This window comes from Eucyclogobius newberryi, unplaced genomic scaffold (assembly GCF_026437365.1).
Source record: "Eucyclogobius newberryi isolate DKJ021-1_F unplaced genomic scaffold, fEucNew1.0.hap1 SCAF_16, whole genome shotgun sequence".
Lineage (NCBI taxonomy): Eukaryota > Metazoa > Chordata > Actinopteri > Gobiiformes > Gobiidae > Eucyclogobius > Eucyclogobius newberryi.
The window spans coordinates 720,766-740,611 of record NW_027315790.1 but is presented as its reverse complement, the minus strand read 5'-3'; the positions used below and the strand labels follow the sequence as shown (position 1 = coordinate 740,611).

Here is a 19,846-nt window from a genome sequence, read left to right as displayed (position 1 = left end):
TAACAAACCCTTAGAAAATAAATAATATATTATATACCTACATTTAAACCCATTTACACAACTTAGAACATCAAACATTTACAAAATTTGTGTTTACTATTCACCATTCAGGGGCAAACATGAGTTTTGAACACAAAGAGCCTTTGAACATAGTTTTGAACACAAAGATAAAGATGGCAGAATTGTTCTGGTCAAAGGAACTATTAATGTAAGTGTGTTTACTTTGATACATGTAATGCTCCACCAGGAGGCGCCCTCACTTTCTATACTGAAGTTGTGGATCTGATGCAAACCACTCTGAGGGAACCCTGGTCTGTCGTAGACTGGAACTTACATGTTCAGCTGATATTGGATGTCTCAAGCTCACAAAGTGCTGGTAAATCTATAAATAATACATTTTGTAAACTAATACATAATGTAGGGTTGATCAATATCTGGAGAGAGATGAATCCTAATGTCCACCAATATACACATATTTTCAAACCCATATAAGAGCTGGACTAGAATAGACTACTTTTTTACATTTTCAACAAAGATAGGTAAAGAATTGCAGAAGCAGAAGTCGGTAATATAGATCTAAGTGATCGTGCTCCTGTTACGTCACTGTAGATCTGGAACAGAAACAAATAAACACACTTTGGAGATTGAATGCTTGTCTAGTCAATGACCCACAATTTGTTAAAATTATCACAAAGGACATTGAGACGTTTGTAGATGAAAATGACATGGTAATGTTTCTCCACCCATTTTCTGGGATACAGCGAAGGCAGTTTTGAGGGACAGGGCCAAAGCTGTCGCCTCAGCTAAAAATCAAATGATTTACAGAACAAACTAAAACTGTTGGAAGCTTCCCTCCATCTTCTTCCACTTATTGTGGTGAAGCAGCCTAAGACTCCCACACTTCCTGTGTGACTGAGCTCCTCCCCCTATCTCTAAAGGAGCGCCCAGCCACCCGGAGGTGGAAACTCATTTTGACCTTGTATCCGCAATCTTGTCCTTTTGGTCTTTACCCAAAGCTCATGACATCAACCTGTCCAGGTCTACCTGTTATTTCATCTCCTAATGTTTCTGACATTTTGAAATTTGAGGGTGTCCAGAAAATAATGAATATATATTAATGCTGATTACATAATTTTGCCTGTATTTTAGAAATGGTTCCTTCAGCTTGTTGTTTAACTTTCAAAGATAGTAATTTATGATTTTAACTATTTCCTGTGAAGTCAGATCATTATAATCTCCTCTTATATTTCTAATTTCTTGTAGCAATTAGGACACCGCTTTTTGGCAAGGTTTTCCTCCAAGTTTATTTTTTCTAGCAGATCATTAAGTTTTTCTCTTCCTTAGTTTCTTTTTTTCTGAGGCTATGGGTATAATTTGTCCTCTCAAGACTGCTTTGGAAGCGTCCCAAAGGAGGCAGAGACATTTCACCAGTATAATCTTCCTCCAGATAAGTCTTAATGTTGTTGGACATTTTTTCCTTAAACAAAGGCTCATGAAGCAGCTGCATTGAACCCAACTGCGTTATTTTGTCTTTCCTCTAAATCTACACAGATGTAGACAGGAGCATGATGACTATTGTATTTCTATCTATGTTCAATGTTGTTCAAATGGGTCTCTTGTAAAAATATAATGTCTTTTCTTTCTTTTCTCATTTTTGTTAACATTTTTGATCATTCGATTTGTTAACATTAAAGGATGCTACTTGTGAAAATTCTGAAGCAAATTGATTGATAATATTGATTTTGCCAATGATCATTTCTGAATGCGTTGGACTCTATGGTGGAACAAAACAATTAAACATTCACTGGCTCATCCACAAAACCCACAACCCCAGCTACGATGCACAGTATTTATTAGCATCCGAGAAACATGAACAACAAGAGTCGACTGAACTGGATACAGTTTTGGGGCTTCTGGTGATGAGGGCTGTAGGCTCCCGGGCCTCGACACCCCCATCTAGGAGATACATTTGAATAATAAGGGAGGGAGGAAGGGAGGGAGGGAGGGAGGAAGGGAGGGAGGGAGGGGCACAAAGTCACAAATGCTGATGTGTGTGACCTGGATGCCTAAATAGTTTTTTATTACAAATATATTGCTATTCTTTTTTTTTTTTTTTTTTTATAACACAAAACATGACCAGAGCGCACTACACAAAGCAGTGCAGTCTGAATGTGAATTTAGTCTGAATGTGATCCTTTCCATTTCCCGTATGTCCACTGCAATGTCTGTTTTGTGATGGGGTTTTTTCCTGCTGCCATAAGTATGCTCCATATACAGTATATAACTATTGATTGTGTCCATGTGTTACAGGCCCCAAGCTCCGGGGCTGCCGTAGCAGTAAATGTGCAATCTGAATATATCATATAAAGTAAGAGCAATGAAGAACCAAAACTTCGTTGATTGAGGATCAGATTGTGAACTTGCGAAGTTTCACTGTAAAAAACAGCCCAGTGCAACGCAATTTACACTGTACAATTTACCAAAAATCAGGAAGGTACTTAATAATGGCATGATACGTTGTATATAAATATATATATTTAATTAGTGTAAAATACCAAATGATGAAATAACTTTTAAAGGAATAATAGAGGATTTTTGGCGCGCAATCTGAGTCTCATTTCCTGGTGGCTTGGACAGTCGAGTAGTTCTCCTACTTGTCAATCATTCCCTGCGTGCTACTGCACACCTGCAGCCTCGTTCCCATAGCAGCACGTTTCCCTGGCTGCACATGTGTGGTTGATATGCCGGTGTGTGTTTAGTGAGTTCCTTCAGTTACAGAACAAAAATGACACGGAGAAAGACTCGAGCTCAGAAGAGACAGAATCTGCAGCTCTGAGCAAGGAGCCACAGAAATGTACTATGGGGGACGGGCTTGAGAGATTCAACCTTCATTAATATTCATAATGCTTTTTGTCCTGATGTACAGCACACAGGGTTGACGAGAGTCCTGACAGAGTGTGTACTGAACTCTGTGCAAGTCCCGCTGGATTTGTATTAACCTGTAATTATCAGGCAAGTTTATTTGTAGAGCACATTTCATACACAGGGCAATTCAAAGTGCTTCATTACAGCACAAAACATTTTAAGACATAAAAGAGAAAAGTGCAAAGAAAATCCTTTCAGTCAAACACAGCTAAACAAAACAGTTTTTATCTTGGATTTGAACATTGTCAGAGTAGAACCAGCAGGAGGCCGGTCCATGTTTAGTCCTGACTCTGGCACTAGCAGGAGGCCGTTGCAGTCTAATCTACTGGAGACAAACACATACATCTCTCCAAATCTGGTTTAGACACTATATTTTTGATTTTGGCTGATGTTATTGATTTGATGTGTTAAAGTTCAAGTCTGAGTCCATTATTACCCCCAGATTTATAACTTGGTTTGTAGGTTTTAGAGCGAGACTCTGGAGGTGACGCTGACACTTTCTCTTTGTTTCTGTGACAAAGACGATGATTTCAGTCTTGTCTGAGTTCAACTGGAGAAAGTTGTTTTGCCTCCACACACTGACTCTGGCACCAGCAGGAGGCCCTCTGGCACCAGCAGGAGGCCGGTCCACACACTGATCTGTTGGATGCAGTGACAGAGTGAATCCACTGGTCCATATTTACCTGCGACAGTGAAACATAGATCTGACTCGTCTGCATCATTGTGATAGGACACATTTGACCTAACAACTGACCTAACGGCAGCATGTAGAGAACAGAAGGGGACCCAGGACTGACCCTTGGGTCCCCCCACAGGTAAGGGGCATGTGTCTGAGTCACAGCTACCAATTACCAAGTACTTCCTGTCTTCCAGATAGGACCTTAGTCTGTACATGAGACTTAAAGCATATCAGTAAAATCATCAATAAAACGTTGGCAGTGCTGGGGCGGCTTGTATGAAACAGTGATGAGAATTGATGGAGACTCTTTCAGCTCCATTTTAAAAGGATACATATTTAAATGAACACCACAAAGGACAACCTGTGGGCACTGTTCTCTCTAAGCTGCGCGCCTGCACAATCGCACACTGCTCGCACATACTCAGCGCACAAGAAAATCTATGCAGCACAGAAAATAAAATTCACCATTAACATATTAATTAATAATCAAATCTAATTACCGGGGGCAAGCTAGCAGGAAGTGCAAGCGTTTGACACACTGTAGCTGTAACTGTATCATGTTTTCAGAGTTTTTGTTTGCTACTTTCTATTGTTAATCCACAAATTATACACACTATTTGTCAGATGTCAGATCCCATAATATTTTCTGGTCCCCTGCCCAATCGAATCTATGCTGAACTGTACAGCCGTCTTTCAGCATTCAACCGCTGGTTATCTAGTTGGTGCTCACAAAACAATGTAGTCTTTGTTGAAAACTGGAGTGCGTTTTGGGGAAAGCCCAGGCTCATATGCAGGGATGGAACCATCCCACTTCAGAGGGTTCATCCCTATTAGTTGCAACCCTCTTGGGAGCCCGACTAATTTAGACCTTAGTCTAAAGTGAGCACCCAGGGATGAGCCCCGGGCACAGAGCAGCAGGGTAAGATGCTCCTCTGTTGCTGAACTCCTGCCCTCTCTGTCGCTAAGCTCCTGCCTGCTCTGTTGCTGAGTTCCTGCCCTCTCTGTCGCTGAGCTCCTGCCCTCTCTGTCGCTGAGCTCCTGCCCTCTCTGTCGCTGAGCTCCTGCCCGCTCTGTCACATGAAGTGTTCAGATTCAAGGCAGATAGAGACTGTGTGTGTCCCTCGTGTCCCTCGTGCAAATAATGACAAAAAGTCAAACCTCCGAAAAACTATTTCAGGCTCAGACCAATTCACTTACGGAAAATAACACTCACAAACGACACAAATAAACAAATAAATAAGCACATGTGGCCTGCTAAACATTAGGTCAATTTGCTCCAAATCACTTTTAGTCAATTAATGAATTAGTGATTATAACATAGATCTTCTAGCTCTAACTGAAACTTAGCTTCAACAAGATGATGATGTCAGACCCACCCACCCATGTTAACCCCACCCACCCATGTTAACTTTCAGACTGCCAGGAGCACAGGCCGAGGTGGGGGTGTGGCAGTGATCTCACACTCAAGCCGACTCACGAGTCCTAAAATTAACAACACATTTCGCTCATTTGAAAGCCTCATGCTGTCAAAAATGTCCAAATATGAGAAACCAAAATGGAGTTTTGTTCATAGTTATCTCCCGACCTCCTGGTCCATATTCAGAGTTTTTAACAGAGTTTTATGACTTTATATCAAACTTAGAGTTAGCATTGGGATAAAGTAGTTATAGCTGGAGGCTTTCATATCCACGTGAACATGAGTGATGACTCTCTCAGTAATGCCTTCAGCGCCTTGTTAGACAGCATTGGTTTCACTCAGAATGTAAATAAACCGACTCACACTCATAAGAACACTCTGGATCTTGTCCTAACGTATGGAACAGAGATTAGTGACCTCATTGTCTTCCCTCAAAACCCTATATTGTCAGATCATTTCATAATTACCTTTCAGTGTATTCTTAAAGATTATCCAAGATAATCCCTGAAAACATGGAAAATCTGCTACTGTCCTATCAGCAGGCTCTGTGTAAGGCCCAAACCAGATACTATTCATATCTAATAGAAGTCAACTAAAGTAACACGCTGTAGCCATGGTAACAAACTGTCACAGCAGTAGAGCCCTCACTCCCAGCTTCTCTCAGCTCTGAGGATTTCCTCCTATTTTTTAACAATAAAATAAAAACAATCAGAGATAAATTGGATGAAATTACCCCCGCTATTCGCCCTGAACTAGCCCAAGCTGTAAATCTAACGTCCCATATAAATCACCTGTAAATATAGAAATGTTCAGCTGTTGATCAAGCAGAGATAACCTCAGCCCTTATTCTCACCCTAATCATAGACTCTATTCTTAATATAATAAATACTTCAGTAGAAAGTGCTTATGTTCCACATTCTTCAAACATGCAGTCATTAAACCTCTTTTGAAAAAGCCTAACGTTGATCCTGACCTATTGGTAAACTACAGACCCATTTCAAATCTGCCCTTTGTCTCTAAAATCCTTGAAAAAGTTGTAGTTAAACACCTTTGTCGCCACCTACAGGACAATAACTTATTTGAAGTTTTCCAGTCAGAGTTCAGAGCCCACCACAGCAAGGTTCAGAGTCCGCCACAACAGGGTTCAGAGCCCGCCACAGCAGGGTTCAGAGCCCGCCACAGCAGGGTTCAGAGCCCGCCACAGCAGGGTTCAGAGCCCGCCACAGCAGGGTTCAGAGCCCGCCACAGCAGGGTTCAGAGCCCGCCACAGCAGGGTTCAGAGCCCACCACAGCAGGGTTCAGAGCCCGCCACAGCAGGGTTCAGAGCCCGCCACAGCAGGGTTTAGAGCCCACCACAGCAGGGTTCAGAGCCCGCCACAGCAGGGTTCAGAGCCCACCACAGCAGGGTTCAGAGCCCGCCACAGCAGGGTTCAGAGCCTGCCACAGCAGGGTTCAGAGCCCACCACAGCAGGGTTCAGAGCTGCAGACGATGGACTGGTCTCAATCCTGGTTCTGACCTCAGCGTTTGACCATCGACCACAACATTCGACTGCAGAGTTTAGAATGTGATGTAGGTGTCAGAGGCCCCGCCCTCAGAGGTCCCGTCCTCAGCTGATTTAAATCCTATTTATCTAATAGGTACCAGTTTGCTAATGTAAACCAGAGCTCCTCCCCTTGCTCTAAAGTAACTTACGGTGTGCCTCAGGGGTCAGTACTGGGTCCAGTTCTGTTGGCCAGGAGCCAAGCCCAGACACGGAGAATCTGCGTTCCAGTTCTATGGGGCAAAGGTCTGGAATAGCCTTCCCGAAGTTGTGAGACAGGCCCCCACCCCGGCTGTGTTTAAATCCAAACTAAAAACTGTTTTGTTTAGCCGCGCCTATGCCTGACATCATTTTACCTGGTTTTTAATATTTTAAAATACTACATTATTTTCATTCTTTACATTGTTTTACATTTTTATAAACTGCATTGTGTTTTTACTTTATTACTTGTTTTAAATTGTGTTTTAAACACTGTAAAGCACTTTGAATTGCAGTTTGTATGAATTGTGCTTTATAAATAAATTTGATTGCTTGATTGATTGTGCTGGTCCTAAACATGTACGAGACGCTTTATCTGAGCAGATAGTCACACTGGACAATGTCAGTGAAGCCTCCAGTTCTACTGTAAGAAACCTCAGAGTCTTATTGGACCAGGAGCTCTCATTTAAAGCTCATATAAATCAAGCCTGTAAAACAGACTATTTCCATCTGCGTAATATAGATCAAATAAGAAAAATCCGGCCTAAAAGTGATGCTGAAAAACTTATTCATGCATTTGTAACGTTTAGATTAAACTACTGTAACTCCTGCTCACAGCAGGTCCTAAAAGCTCCATAAAAAGCTTTAACTGGTTCAAAATGCAGCAGCAAGATTACTAACAGGAACTAAAAAAACAGAGCACATTACGCCGGTGCTGGAGTCTCTTCACTGGCTACTGTCCGGTTTAGAATCAAATTTTAAATCCTCCTCCTCCTGATTTACAAAGCGATAAATGACATGGCCCCTCCCACCTCAAACATGCTATAGAACCATCTCATCCAATCAGAGCTCTTCACTCTCAAAATGCTGGCCTTCTGGTGGTGCCAAGAGTCTCTAAAAGCACAGCAGGAGGTAGAGCCTTCTGGTGGTCCCAAGAGTCTCTAAAAGCACAGCAGGAGGTAGAGCCTTCTGGTGGTCCCAAGAGTCTCTAAAAGCACAGTAGGAGGTAGAGCCTTCTGGTGATCCCAAGAGTCTCTAAAAGCACAGTAGGAGGTAGAGCTCCTGTGTTATGGAATCAGCTCTGTCCATGTTAAAGAGGCCGACATAGTCTCTTCCTTTAAGTCCAGGCTTAAAATGTTCCTCTTTGAAATGACTTATGGTCAGACCAGTTAGGAACAGAAATACAAATCTACAGATTCAGCTCCACTGACCTAGGAGCAACTATGGGGGAAGTATGGCAGCTTGAGCACTATCCTCTGCTTCTGACTACTTATTCTATCAAACAATATTTAATATTTAATTTCACTTGCAATCTGTTCATTTCCTTTTCTTCTTCTTCTCCCACTTCCCGCCACTCCGGGGGGAGTGGGACAGGCGCATCGATGACCTGTGGACCCAGATGCTCTTCGACTCCATGGAGAGATGGTCTCTACTCCATATGGACGGTTCTTCATCTGCCTGGAAGAACTGGTTCTCCTCCTGAGTGGCTCCAGCTCCACTGTCTATCTCGCCTCTTGTCCGTCTCAATGAGTCAGATCTCTCCTTCACTGTGGAACTCCTCCAGGTTTCTACTTTTTTTTCCCCAAGGAGGTTTTGTAGTTTTTTTCTGGGTGAGAAGGAGGGTCTAAGGACAAGGGACCCTGGGACATTGCCAAGTCCTTGTGAACATTGTTTAATCCATTTTTCACTGTCGCCCTCCGAGACAACGGCGGTTGTGACTTTGGGACACGTCGTGTTCACTATATTTTTAGTTTAAAAAACGCTGTGTGTTTTATTACAATCAGACTCATATTCATGGAGAATTTAGTCTAATTAGTCCCGAGGCGCAGCAGCGGACCGCGGGCGCGTTGAAAAGACTACTGGCATGTCACTAGAGGGATTAAACTTTCTTGGCCAGACATGACCAACAAGTCAAAAGACAACATGTGCATCATTACTCTGGACATGGTTGTGTTTGTGAACAAAAAGTGGTGCAGACCTAGTCACTGCATAGTGAAGGAGCAGCTGTGTAAGAAAGACATTGAACTGTTGGCTGTTGGCATGAGGCCATATTATTTGCCCCGGGAGTTCTCACAAGGGATTGTGATTGCTGTGTATGTGGCCCCGTCTGCCAATGCTGACAGTGCTAGTGAAGCATTGCTCTCCTGCACTTGCAGGTCACAGACACACAGGCGCTCTTCCTCATCTCTGGTGACTATAACCACACTTCTCCCTCTTCTGTTCTGCCACATACACCAGTAATGTCACCTGCCCCACCAGGAACAATAAAACACTGGACTTGTTTTTTGCCAACACCAGGAGGCTCCTCCCCCCTCCCTCCCCTGGGCAGCTCAAACCACACCCTTGTACATCTGCGGCCTGTGTATGAACCCATCGTGCGCAGGCAGCCTGTGGTGCCCCGTGTGGTAAGGAGGTGGTCTGCTGAGAGCGAGGAGGCTCTGAGGGACTGCTTCAGCACCACTGTCTGGACTGAACTCTACGACCCACATGCAGTAGAAGAACATTCAGGGAGTGTGGAGGAGCCTGAAGTTCCCCCTGTCCAGACGGAGGGGGACCGACAGTGGGTGAACAAACCAAATTCTCACTTCCTGAGATTTTATCAATCACCCACCCCTCCCCCTGCACAGCTGCATGCTCTCTCTTCCACAGCTGGACAATGGCCAGAGGAACTCTTCACACCTCTGCTCCAGCCCATCAGACCACCACTCCACCTGGACTCACCCATCCTCCCAGCACACAGTCCCCCTGCCAACCACTGACTGTCACAGCAACACAGGTGAGGAGAGAGCTGAAGAGGATTAAAGTGAGGAAGGCAGCAGGACCTGACGGCATCAGCCCCAGGCTCCTTAAGTCCTGCAGATGAACTGTGTGGAGTTGTGGAGCATGTCTTCAACATGAGCCTGAAGCTGAAGGTGGTACCACAGGTCTGAAGACCTCCTGTCTGGTACCTGTGCCCAAGACACAGCGCGCCAAAGACCTCAACAGCTTCAGGCCGGTGGCTCTCACATCCTGATGAAGACACTGGAGCGGCTGGTCCTGGACCACCTCCGCTCCACCGTGAGCTCAGCCATGGACCCGCTGCAGTTCGCATACCGGCTCTGGCATCGGAGTGGAGGACGCCGTCATCTCCTGCTGCACCGCTCTCTCTCTCACCTGGAGAAGCCTGGCAGCTCTGTGAGGATCCTGTCCTTTCATCTCTCCAGCGCCTTCAACACCATCAGCTCCTGAGGGACAAGCTGGAGACGGCTGGTGTGGAGTACGACCTGCAGAGTGGATCCTGGACGACCTCACAGACCGACCCCAATTTGTGAGAGCCCGGGACTGTGTGTCTGACACTCGGACCTGCAGTGTGGGGGCCCTGCAGTGTGGGGGGCCTGCAGTGTGGAGGGCCTGCAGTGTGGGGGCCCCAGGGCACCGTCCTCGCACCCCTTCTCTTCACCCTCTACACTGCAGACATCAGAAACGACATGGACAGCTGTGTCCTGCAGAAGTTCTCTGATGACTCTGCCATCATCAGACTCATCACGGACGACGATGATGCAGAGTACAGAGGACTGGAGCAGGACTTTGTGGACTGGTGTCAGCGGAACCACCTCCTCATCAACGCGGGGAAGACCAAGGAGATGGTGGTGGACTTCCCCAGAGGCCACTCCACTGCCCCCTCACCAGTGAACATCCAGGGAAGGGACATTGAGAGAGTGACTCATACAAGTACCTGGTGTTCATCTGAACCACAAACTGGACTGGACTCATAACACAGACGCACTGTACAGGACGAGTGTCGTACAGTACCTCCTAAGGAGACTCAGGTCTTTTGGAGTGACAGGGCCACTCCTGAAGACCTTCTCTGACTCTGTGGTGGCATCAGCTCCTGTAGGTGTGGTCTGCTGGAGCAGCAGCATCACAGAGAGGGAGAGGAAGAAGCTGGACAGAGCTCCGACTCGGTGCAGGAGGTGGGGGACAGAAGGCTAAACTCACATCTATGCTGGACCATGAGTGTCGCCCCCTTCAGGACACTCTGTCCACTCTGGAGAGCAGCTTCAGTGACAGACTGTGTCATCATTCCTCACACAGATCTTCAGCGTGTCATTGTTCCTCACACAGATCTTCAGTGTGTCATTGTTCCTCACACAGATCTTCAGCGTGTCATTGTTCCTCACACAGATCTTCAGTGTGTCATTGTTCTTCACACAGATCTTCAGCGTGTCATTGTTCCTCACACAGATCTTCAGTGTGTCATTGTTCCTCTCACAGATCTTCAGCGTGTCATTGTTCCTCATACAGATCTTCAGTGTGTCATTGTTCCTCACACAGATCTTCAGCGTGTCATTGTTCCTCACACAGATCTTCAGCGTGTCATTGTTCCTCACACAGATCTTGTGTTGATGATGGACAAATCCTTCTCCAGCTCGTCCCAAACACTCTCTCAGGTTCAGATCTGGAGTACATTAGTTTCTGCTTCTCTTTAGATGTTTTCTTGATGCCAATGATTTGACTCTTCTCAAACACACTGACATTATTTCCATGACCGCGAATTTGTCCTTCCAGATTGTTGGATCCTCTAACTGCATCAGTCAGGTTTGATTAACGAAAGATCCTCACCTGCAGCAGTTCTCCAGAGAGCAGAGAGGACCTCCTGGATTGTCTTCAATCCAAGTCGCCAGGTCATTACCAAAATTGGACCAAAAACAAAAGTGTTGCATTTATATTTTTGTTCAGCTTAACTAAACATTTGATTTTTATCACTGGAGTCAAATTTTAATATCAACAATGTTAAAGCTGATATTTAAGTATTTTGTAGACGTTTTCCTATGTTTCCATACAGTGGTTAAACACCTGGGAAGAAATATTATTTTCTAATTTACATTAACAAATTCTAAATAAAATAGTTTGTTTCCCTGGTCCCAGTTTCAGATTAGAACATCTCCTTCACAAATATATTTGACCTAATCACCAGCATTAGGACCATGACTGTGAGCATACCTTCACATGCAGGAGTTGAGGAGACACTCCGGGGACCGAGTCTCTAGTGTCAGCGCTGAAGAAGGACACTTCCTGCCGCATGATGCCCGGCCGCAGCACATAGCCACAGTTCCCATTTTGCCTGAACCAAGCCGTAGTCATGTCCATCATCAGCCCTGCCGTCTGGAAGTTCATGGACACCAGCTGACAGCCGCACTTCCACAGGTCAAGTGGGTTCATGTTGCTGGAGTCCACACGCATGGGGCTGGGGTACACGCGTGTCAGAAAGTGCTTGTTATGGTTCACAAATTCCCCTGGGTTCTCTCCGGCCAGCCTCAGCGCCAGAGCCTCATGGAGAGAACATATCTCCCAGGGTTTCTGAGTACCGGATGAAGTTCGGAAGTCCACAAATTGCACCGAGCAGCAGAGCGTTACCAGGTTTGACAGTTCTTTCAGGAGCCTGAACTTTCTTGACGTTTTTTGAGGACTAGCTTGTGCAGTGACATTTAGTGATACATTTTTGGGTTCCTTCTCTCTACAATTTGTTGCTTTCATTTTGGCCACCATGTCCGCTCCCTCGTCCTCCTCGCTAACCTCCCCCTCCTCCGGCACACAACACGACAACTTCTTACCCTTGAGTAAAATCCGATGTTTTAAGGCTTGCGGCGACAGTAAGTATGTAGCCCCTTCCTTTGGCTCATCCCGGTACAACTTATCCCCCAATATCCTCAGCAAGTGCCCCAACATGACCCGCTGCTGCCGCAGCGAGCAGTGGTTCTCTAGGCACAGGATGAGCGGGTAATCCGAGGCTACAAACGCAAACCGCCCGATGGCTTCTAGAACGCAGTGGAACAACAACGGAGGGGAGAGAGTGTGTCCCACGCAGACCACGGGTTCATCGTCATCCCCGTCCCAAACGTCCACCTCCATGCTGCGGCAGCCCATGCGAAGTGCTCGGATGTAGCCTGAGATGTCGGAGGGCCCACGGTACTGGTCTTCAATGAGGTAGGTGTTATGAGACGCGCTGATGAAGTAGTGTGAAAGGGGCTGGCTCATGTCCTGGCACACGATCTTGTGGTCACGGTCGAAGATGTGGCAATCGGCAGAGGTCAGGTAGCTGCTGAAACCATCTAGGGAGAGGAAGCCCTGCTGCCGGCCCTGGGGAGAGGGCTCGTAGGTCTGGATCAGCTTCAGCGCAGTGTCCTCGCTCACCTGTGGGCAGAGAGCAGCGGTAAATGCTTGTTTGGGGAAAACAGATACCTAGAAATATAGGTGAAAATCACGGGGGGAGGGGACATCCCCTGATCCTCACACTCACTCTCCATACAATGAAATCATTTTAAAATATGTTTCAAAATAACAAACTCCACTCCTTCTACTAATTTCCACTACTTGGTTCAGTCTGTGCGCGGTACATTCACTGCTCCAGCTGCAGCGCCACTACTTTCATCCTAACATCTGTGCTTTTGATACTGCTGTAACACCACTTGATGGTGGATTAAACTTGCTTAAGCAAATGAGAGAGCACACAAGGCTATGTAAAGAAGAAACAACGAGTTTGAGCAACAATTTAAAACTGAGACGGTGCTCTATCTCTAAAGTTTACAGCAAGTGCTAGTTCTGTCGGTTGACAGATTTTTTTCTTCACAGGTGCAAGATGCTTTCAAAATGCAATGCAGTAAAACTGGTTCAAAAAGTAGTGCTTTGTCCAGTTTGTATGTGCGCTGATAACAAATATTTTGAAATTTTCAGTTGTGCCAGTGCTTGAGTGCGGTTCATGCGTACCAGTCTGCCTCAAAACACCCAAGGAGCAGTGAGCAAGGGATTTATGGTGAGCTGGGAAAATGGACCCTGCAGTACTTCAAAATCATACTGTGGAAGGGACGTGTTATGAGACAGAAGACCAACAAAAACACAGTATTACAATGAAAACAACAGCATGCTTGAAATTAAAGGCGTATTAGTGGCTAAGCGTTCACAACCCATGACTCAAATTATTAATTTGAATCAGGCGATAGAGTCAGATGATCAAAAAGACAATGTATGTTGTGTTTTATTTCAAACTAAATAATGAATATTATACTTTTAATACGATTTATTAACTATATTAATTACTATTATATTTATATTTTCCCATGTAATTATTATTGATCATAATAATTGGCCTACTATTAATAATGATTTATTTCTAATGTTGTTTGTTATATGATGGATCAAGACCTCCCTAACATTTGATTTAGTGGGCCATGTATTTCCATTCACCATTCCCTGTCCCCCCCTACATCAAACTCAGCTTTACCCCGGGCCAGAGCTGACGGTGACCTATCACTAAGGCTCCTGGCCATATTTTAATCAAGAAAGTCTTACAGCATTTCAAAACTTAGTATTATGTTATATTTTAAGGTACATTCTGCTACAGTTGAGCCTCCTCAAAAGTTTCATAGCTTTGTTGTTTACCTTCCAACCAATCACTATATTCTTTATACAGTACATAAATACACGCCTCCTGAGCCTCTCTCCATCTTGCCTGTATGATTCACCCTAACAAAGGTTCAGAGGTTGCATTACCCACATGAGCCATGCCCTGCTCAGCCTCCAGGAACCTGCTCAGGTCTTTAGTGTCCAGGTACTCTTTGTTGCTGGAGAACTGCACAAGCATGAAGTAGATCTCTGGGCGCGTGCAGAAGTCGTGGAACACCTGGATGAAGTCTGTTTTGGAGACACGTTCATTCCTGACACCTTTTCCCATTCTCCTGCTGTCCACCTGTGGAGAACAAACCACACACCACACCACACTTTAAAGATTAAACATAAAACACACAAAAAACTGAATTAAATAAATGTCCCATTTAGTCCAAAGTCGTTCAAATTTGTCCATTTCAAAATTAAGTCCGAATGTCATTTTATTTTGTTTACTATGTTGGTCCAGTCCTTGAATGTTGGTGAGGTTTATCTCAGCCATTTCTTATGATGGGCTTTTTTCCTGCTGCTAGAAGATCCACCACATCTATGAGGGGCTCAGGAAGAGAAAACTGAGACATGGGTTCTCTTTCCCAGCGACTCTTCTGTGACTTTCGAAGGTAAAAAGCATGTACTTGGAACACCAGGAGGGGTAGAGTTCCTCCTCATCAAGTCGAAAGTGCAGAGTATGAAGCCCGGCATTCCGCGAGGGCCGTTGGATGCCGTTTGAGGCTTTAATTCTTTCTCCTTCTCCTTCTCCTTCTTCTTCGGGACCAACCCCGTAATTTTCCACCGAGTTAACATTGACAAAAAGTCACCAAAATTTGCACACCTCTAAAAATCATGCATTTCTACATTCTGGCTATCTCTTTTTTCTAAAATTCAACAAATTGTCTGTTTTTCCCAAACCACCGGCTGGTCATGCAGCTGTTCAGAGGAGACACCTAAATGATGGCACAGGAGTTATGTTAATGGAAATAATAAACTTTGAAAATGTCTCATGTTCTAATGTAAATTATGTGTCAAACTCTGTTACATCTAGTGTTTTGAATGTTCTGGACACCATCGCCCCTATGAAGGCTAAAATGGTTAAAAATAAGCAGAAGTTGCCATGGAGACATGGTGATTGGGTCAGGGCACAGAAAAGGGAGTGTCACGGGCCCAACGGAAATGGAGCAAGTCAAAGCTCCAGGTTCAAAAAGAGCTGAACATGTACAACCTCATTTTAAGTAGAATTAGGGAAAGATATTTCTCTGAAATTATTGGAAGCTGCAGTAACAAGGGGCGTGTCCTGTTGCCTCAGTAACAGATGAACAAACCCTCCTGCTCAGCTGCTGTTAGAACTCATTTCCACATCAAGTGTAATGAGTTTACATTATTCTTTAATGACAAAGTTCAGGGCATTAAAAATGATATAAATCCCACAATGCAAAAAATAATCCTAAAACCACATAGACACTTAGAGCTAACTCACTTTGCACCAGTAACTGACAAAACTGTCCAGGAGATCATCACCAGTCTGAGTTCATCTACAGCTGACTCCATGTGTGACCTCCAGATTTCTAAAGTCTGTGCTGAACAGTTTGTTAGCACCATCACTCACATAGTTAACATGTCGCTTCAATCTGGAACATTCCCAATGTCTTTGAAAACTGCGGTCATAAAGCCTCTCCTAAAGAAGAGCAGTCTTGATGCCGCAGTACTGAGTCATTACCGGCCCATCTCTAATCTGCCATTTTGGGACAAAATCCTTGAAAAGGTTGTTTACAACAGTCACAGATTTCCTCTTAATAAACAACTCATTAGATGTCGGTGTAATCCCTCATTCGTCCAGGCGTGTTCCATAGTAGAAAAAGCTTCAGTTGTAGTCATCTGGACTCAGTTTTTTCAAACTGAGTCCAGATGACTACAACTGAAGCTTTTTCTACTATAACTCATTAGATGTTTTTCAGGTTTTAGAGCTCATCACAGCACTGCTGAGACTGCTGTTGTCATGGTGACTGAGACTGTTAGATCTGATGCTGCTTTTGACACTGTCCATCATGGGACCCTCTTACAGAGACTAGAGGACTGGGTGGGACCCTCTTACAGAGACTAGAGGACTGGGTGGGACCCTCTTACAGAGACTAGAGGACTGGGTGGGACCCTCTTACAGAGACTAGAGGACTGGGTGGGACCCTCTTACAGAGACTAGAGGACTGGGTGGGACCCTCTTACAGGGACTAGAGGACTGGGTGGGACCCTCTTACAGAGACTAGAGGACTGGGTGGGACCCTCTTACAGGGACTAGAGGACTGGGTGGGACCCTCTTACAGAGACAAGAGGACTGGGTGGGACCCTCTTACAGGGACTAGAGGACTGGGTGGGACCCTCTTACAGAGACTAGAGGACTGGGTGGGACCCTCTTACAGAGACTAGAGGACTGGGTGGGACCCTCTTACAGAGACTAGAGGACTGGGTGGGACCCTCTTACAGGGACTAGAGGACTGGGTGGGACCCTCTTACAGAGACTAGAGGACTGGGTGGGACCCGCTTACAGAGACTAGAGGACTGGGTGGGACCCGCTTACAGAGACTAGAGGACTGGGTGGGACCCTCTTACAGAGACTAGAGGACTGGGTGGGACCCTCTTACAAGGACTAGAGGACTGGGTGGGACGCGCTTACAGAGACTAGAGGACTGGGTGGGACCCTCTTACAGAGACTAGAGGACAGGGTGGGCATCACTGGCCCCGGCCTAAACTGGTTAAGGTCCTATCTGGAAGACAGGAAGTACTTTGTGTCTCAGACCACATGCCCCTGACCTGTGGGGGGCCCCAAGGGTCAGTCCTGGGACCCCTTCTGTTCAACCTCTACATGCTGCTGTTAGGTCACATGACACGCACTGAAAATGTGTCACAATGATGCAGACGAGCCAGATCTATGTTTCACTGTCACAGGTGAATATGGACCAGTGGATTCACTCTGTCACTGTATCCAACAGATCAGTGTGTGGACTGGCCTCCTGCTGGTGCCAGAGGACCTCCTGCTGGTGCCAGAGGGCCTCCTGCTGGTGCCAGAGGGCCTCCTACTGGTGCAACAGATCAGTGTGTAGATGCAAAACAACTTTCTCCAGCTGAAAGCGCCACACATAAGGTGGAGGCGTCGACCAGAGAGTCGTCGTAAAAGATACATACACTCAGCACAAAGGCAGAGGCAGATAGCTCGTTGATATGAGAAAGAATCAAAAAGTGATGTGTCCAACCCGGAGACACATCACATCATGCTTGTCATAAATATGGGAAAGAGTGTCTGAAATGCTATGTATGTGGTCTGTAATTTCTTTGTGATTTTAATTCCATTTATTCCTGTTGTGTGAAGCACTTTGAATTGCTTGTGTATGTGTATGAATTGTGCTCTACAATAACATTTTGGCTGTGATGATTCAATATAAAAATGTAAATGTACACATGTAGTTCAGGGTAACTAATGCAACTTAGACGCTGATATTTTTGTTTTGTTTTCTGATCTCCTCCTGAAGAGCTGGTTCTCCTCCTGAAGAGCTGGTTCTCCTCCTGAAGAACTGGTTCTCCTCCTGAAGAACTGGTTCTCCTCCTGAAGAATTGAATTGTTCTGTTTTTATCTGCGCTAGCAGCTTGTTTTTCCTCAGCTGCTGCAGGAAGTAAATCCTCTGTTGGGCCTTCTTGGTAGGGGGCTGGGGGGCTGTGACTTTCCTGAAGTCCACGATCATCTCCACTGTCTTCTGGGCGTTGAACTCCAGGTCGTCACCGCTGCACCAGGACACCAGCTGCTCCACCTCCTGTAGGCAGACTCATCCCATCCGAGATGAGCCCGATGAAGGTGTTGGTGAAGCTAGAGCCCACTCCACACAGAGGCGGGGTTTGTTGTTTGAGAACTGCTGCTTCAGACGTGTATTGTACTGAGATCTAACTCTCGACCCCTCCCTGCTAAATCCATACTTTGCGGTTAATTACTGATACTGTAGCACTCTCTGTCACTGGCCCTGTGCGCTGCCTCCTTCTTCTGTCTTAACTTCCTTAGTTTTGGTGTGATCAAGGGTTTGTCGATTGAAAGTGACTGTAGTGTGTATAGTATAATACTGTCCTCACAGAATCAAATGTATGACGTCCCTGTGTGTGTGACCACTGCCTCATTGGTCCACTTCTTAGAAGTCCTCACTTCAGGTTTGGAGAGCTTCAGCCTCTGTCTGTTCGTGGGGATCAGGTGAACCATGACGTGGTCTGACGAGCCCAGCGTGGCTCCGCCCACAGCGTGGAAGGCGTTGCTGACTGTTGTGTAGCAGTGATCCAGTGTGTTCTTCTCTCTGGTCAGGACTTTCATAAACTGACTGTACTTTGGTAGTTCGTGGCTGAGATTCCCCTGGTTAAAATCTCCCAGGATAAAACACAAGTTCGGGAAGGGCCGCTCCACAAGCAAACATGCAGAAGTCAGAGGGCACGCTCTGTGGTACGTAATCAGCGGCGAGGATGAATAAGGTGTACTCACGTGGAGAGTAGAATAGTTTGCAGTTGATGAAAAGATATTCCAGAGCAGGAGAGCAGTTTTCTCATCCGCCTCGTGATTTCCCTCTGGAGATATCTCTCAGATGGTCAGAGCAGAGCAACTGGAAGCCCTCCAGCTCCACGGTGCAATCCGTGACCGTCTCGCTGACACGTCTCCGTGAAACACAAAACAGGAGATGAAGAAAAGTCTCTATTTTGTCTCATCAGCAGCACCAGTTCATCCAGTTTGTTGGGTAGTGAGTTCATGTTAAAGAAGATATCCTAGGTAAGGACATACGTGTGCCATGTTTCCTAAGGTGCAGGAGGAAACGTGCTCGCTTTCCCCTTTTGCGGTTACAGCAGCAGATGCTAAAACAACTGGAACTAGATCCGTAGGAGTTATGGTTCTGATGGATAAGGGCTCTTCGCCATCAGCTGCGCCATCTTGGATAGTTTGAGTATAGAGCTGAATTAGGCATTCCATCACAATCAGATCATATAGAAATTCAGTGTTCCTATTGTCCAGCATCACTTACATTATTCATATGTACAGATTCATGTAGCTTATGTCTAAATATTAAACTAGTTTAGTGTTACCTGGATCAACCTACCTCTGCCTCCGAGACGTTTGTGAGGCTGCCTCCTCCGCTCCTCTGCCTGGTCCTCTGCAGCTCCCTGAAGCGCTGCTCTAGTTTGGTGCTGCTCACACCGGGGTTCACTGCCTGGATGAGCCTGACCACAGAGAGCATCCTCAGCCCCTGGTCCTCATCCTCCAGCCGCTCTGCCTCCTCTGTACACGAGAACACGTGCTCCAGCCAACCCAGGCGCAAGCTGTTCTGAGAGCGTGCCAGCATGTCCAGAGCCTGCCGCCCATACTGCACCAGGTATCTGCAAAAGGCCAGTATTTGACTTTGAGCTAATTGTAAACCATACAGTTGGTATGGAAAGTGTTCAGACCCCTTTACATTTTTCACTCTTTATTTCTCATTAATGTAAACTCAGCACCCCATCTTGATGGAAAAAAATGAAATGTAGACATTTATACAAATTTATTAAAAAAAGAAAAAATTAAATATCTGTAACGGGTATAATAGGTTGGTCAAATGAAATTGCCATATAATAAGTTGTATATTATAGTGATAGCAGATCATTGGGCTAGAACAG

The 19,846-nt window shown here is 45.5% G+C and overlaps 1 protein-coding gene across 1 annotated transcript in view; it reads right to left on the bottom strand.

Annotated features, from left to right (window-relative positions):
• Nucleotides 1-19,846, bottom strand: part of LOC140361565 (inactive phospholipase C-like protein 2) — a 94,111-nt gene that overhangs the window by 49,372 nt on the left and 24,893 nt on the right. The window contains exons 5-7 of the mRNA XM_072447275.1: nucleotides 19,294-19,570; nucleotides 14,295-14,486; nucleotides 11,744-12,934 (exon numbers count right to left, since the gene is read on the bottom strand). Coding sequence (XP_072303376.1) covers nucleotides 11,744-12,934; nucleotides 14,295-14,486; nucleotides 19,294-19,570 — 1,660 coding nt within the window. The remainder of the gene's footprint in view (nucleotides 1-11,743; nucleotides 12,935-14,294; nucleotides 14,487-19,293; nucleotides 19,571-19,846) is intronic.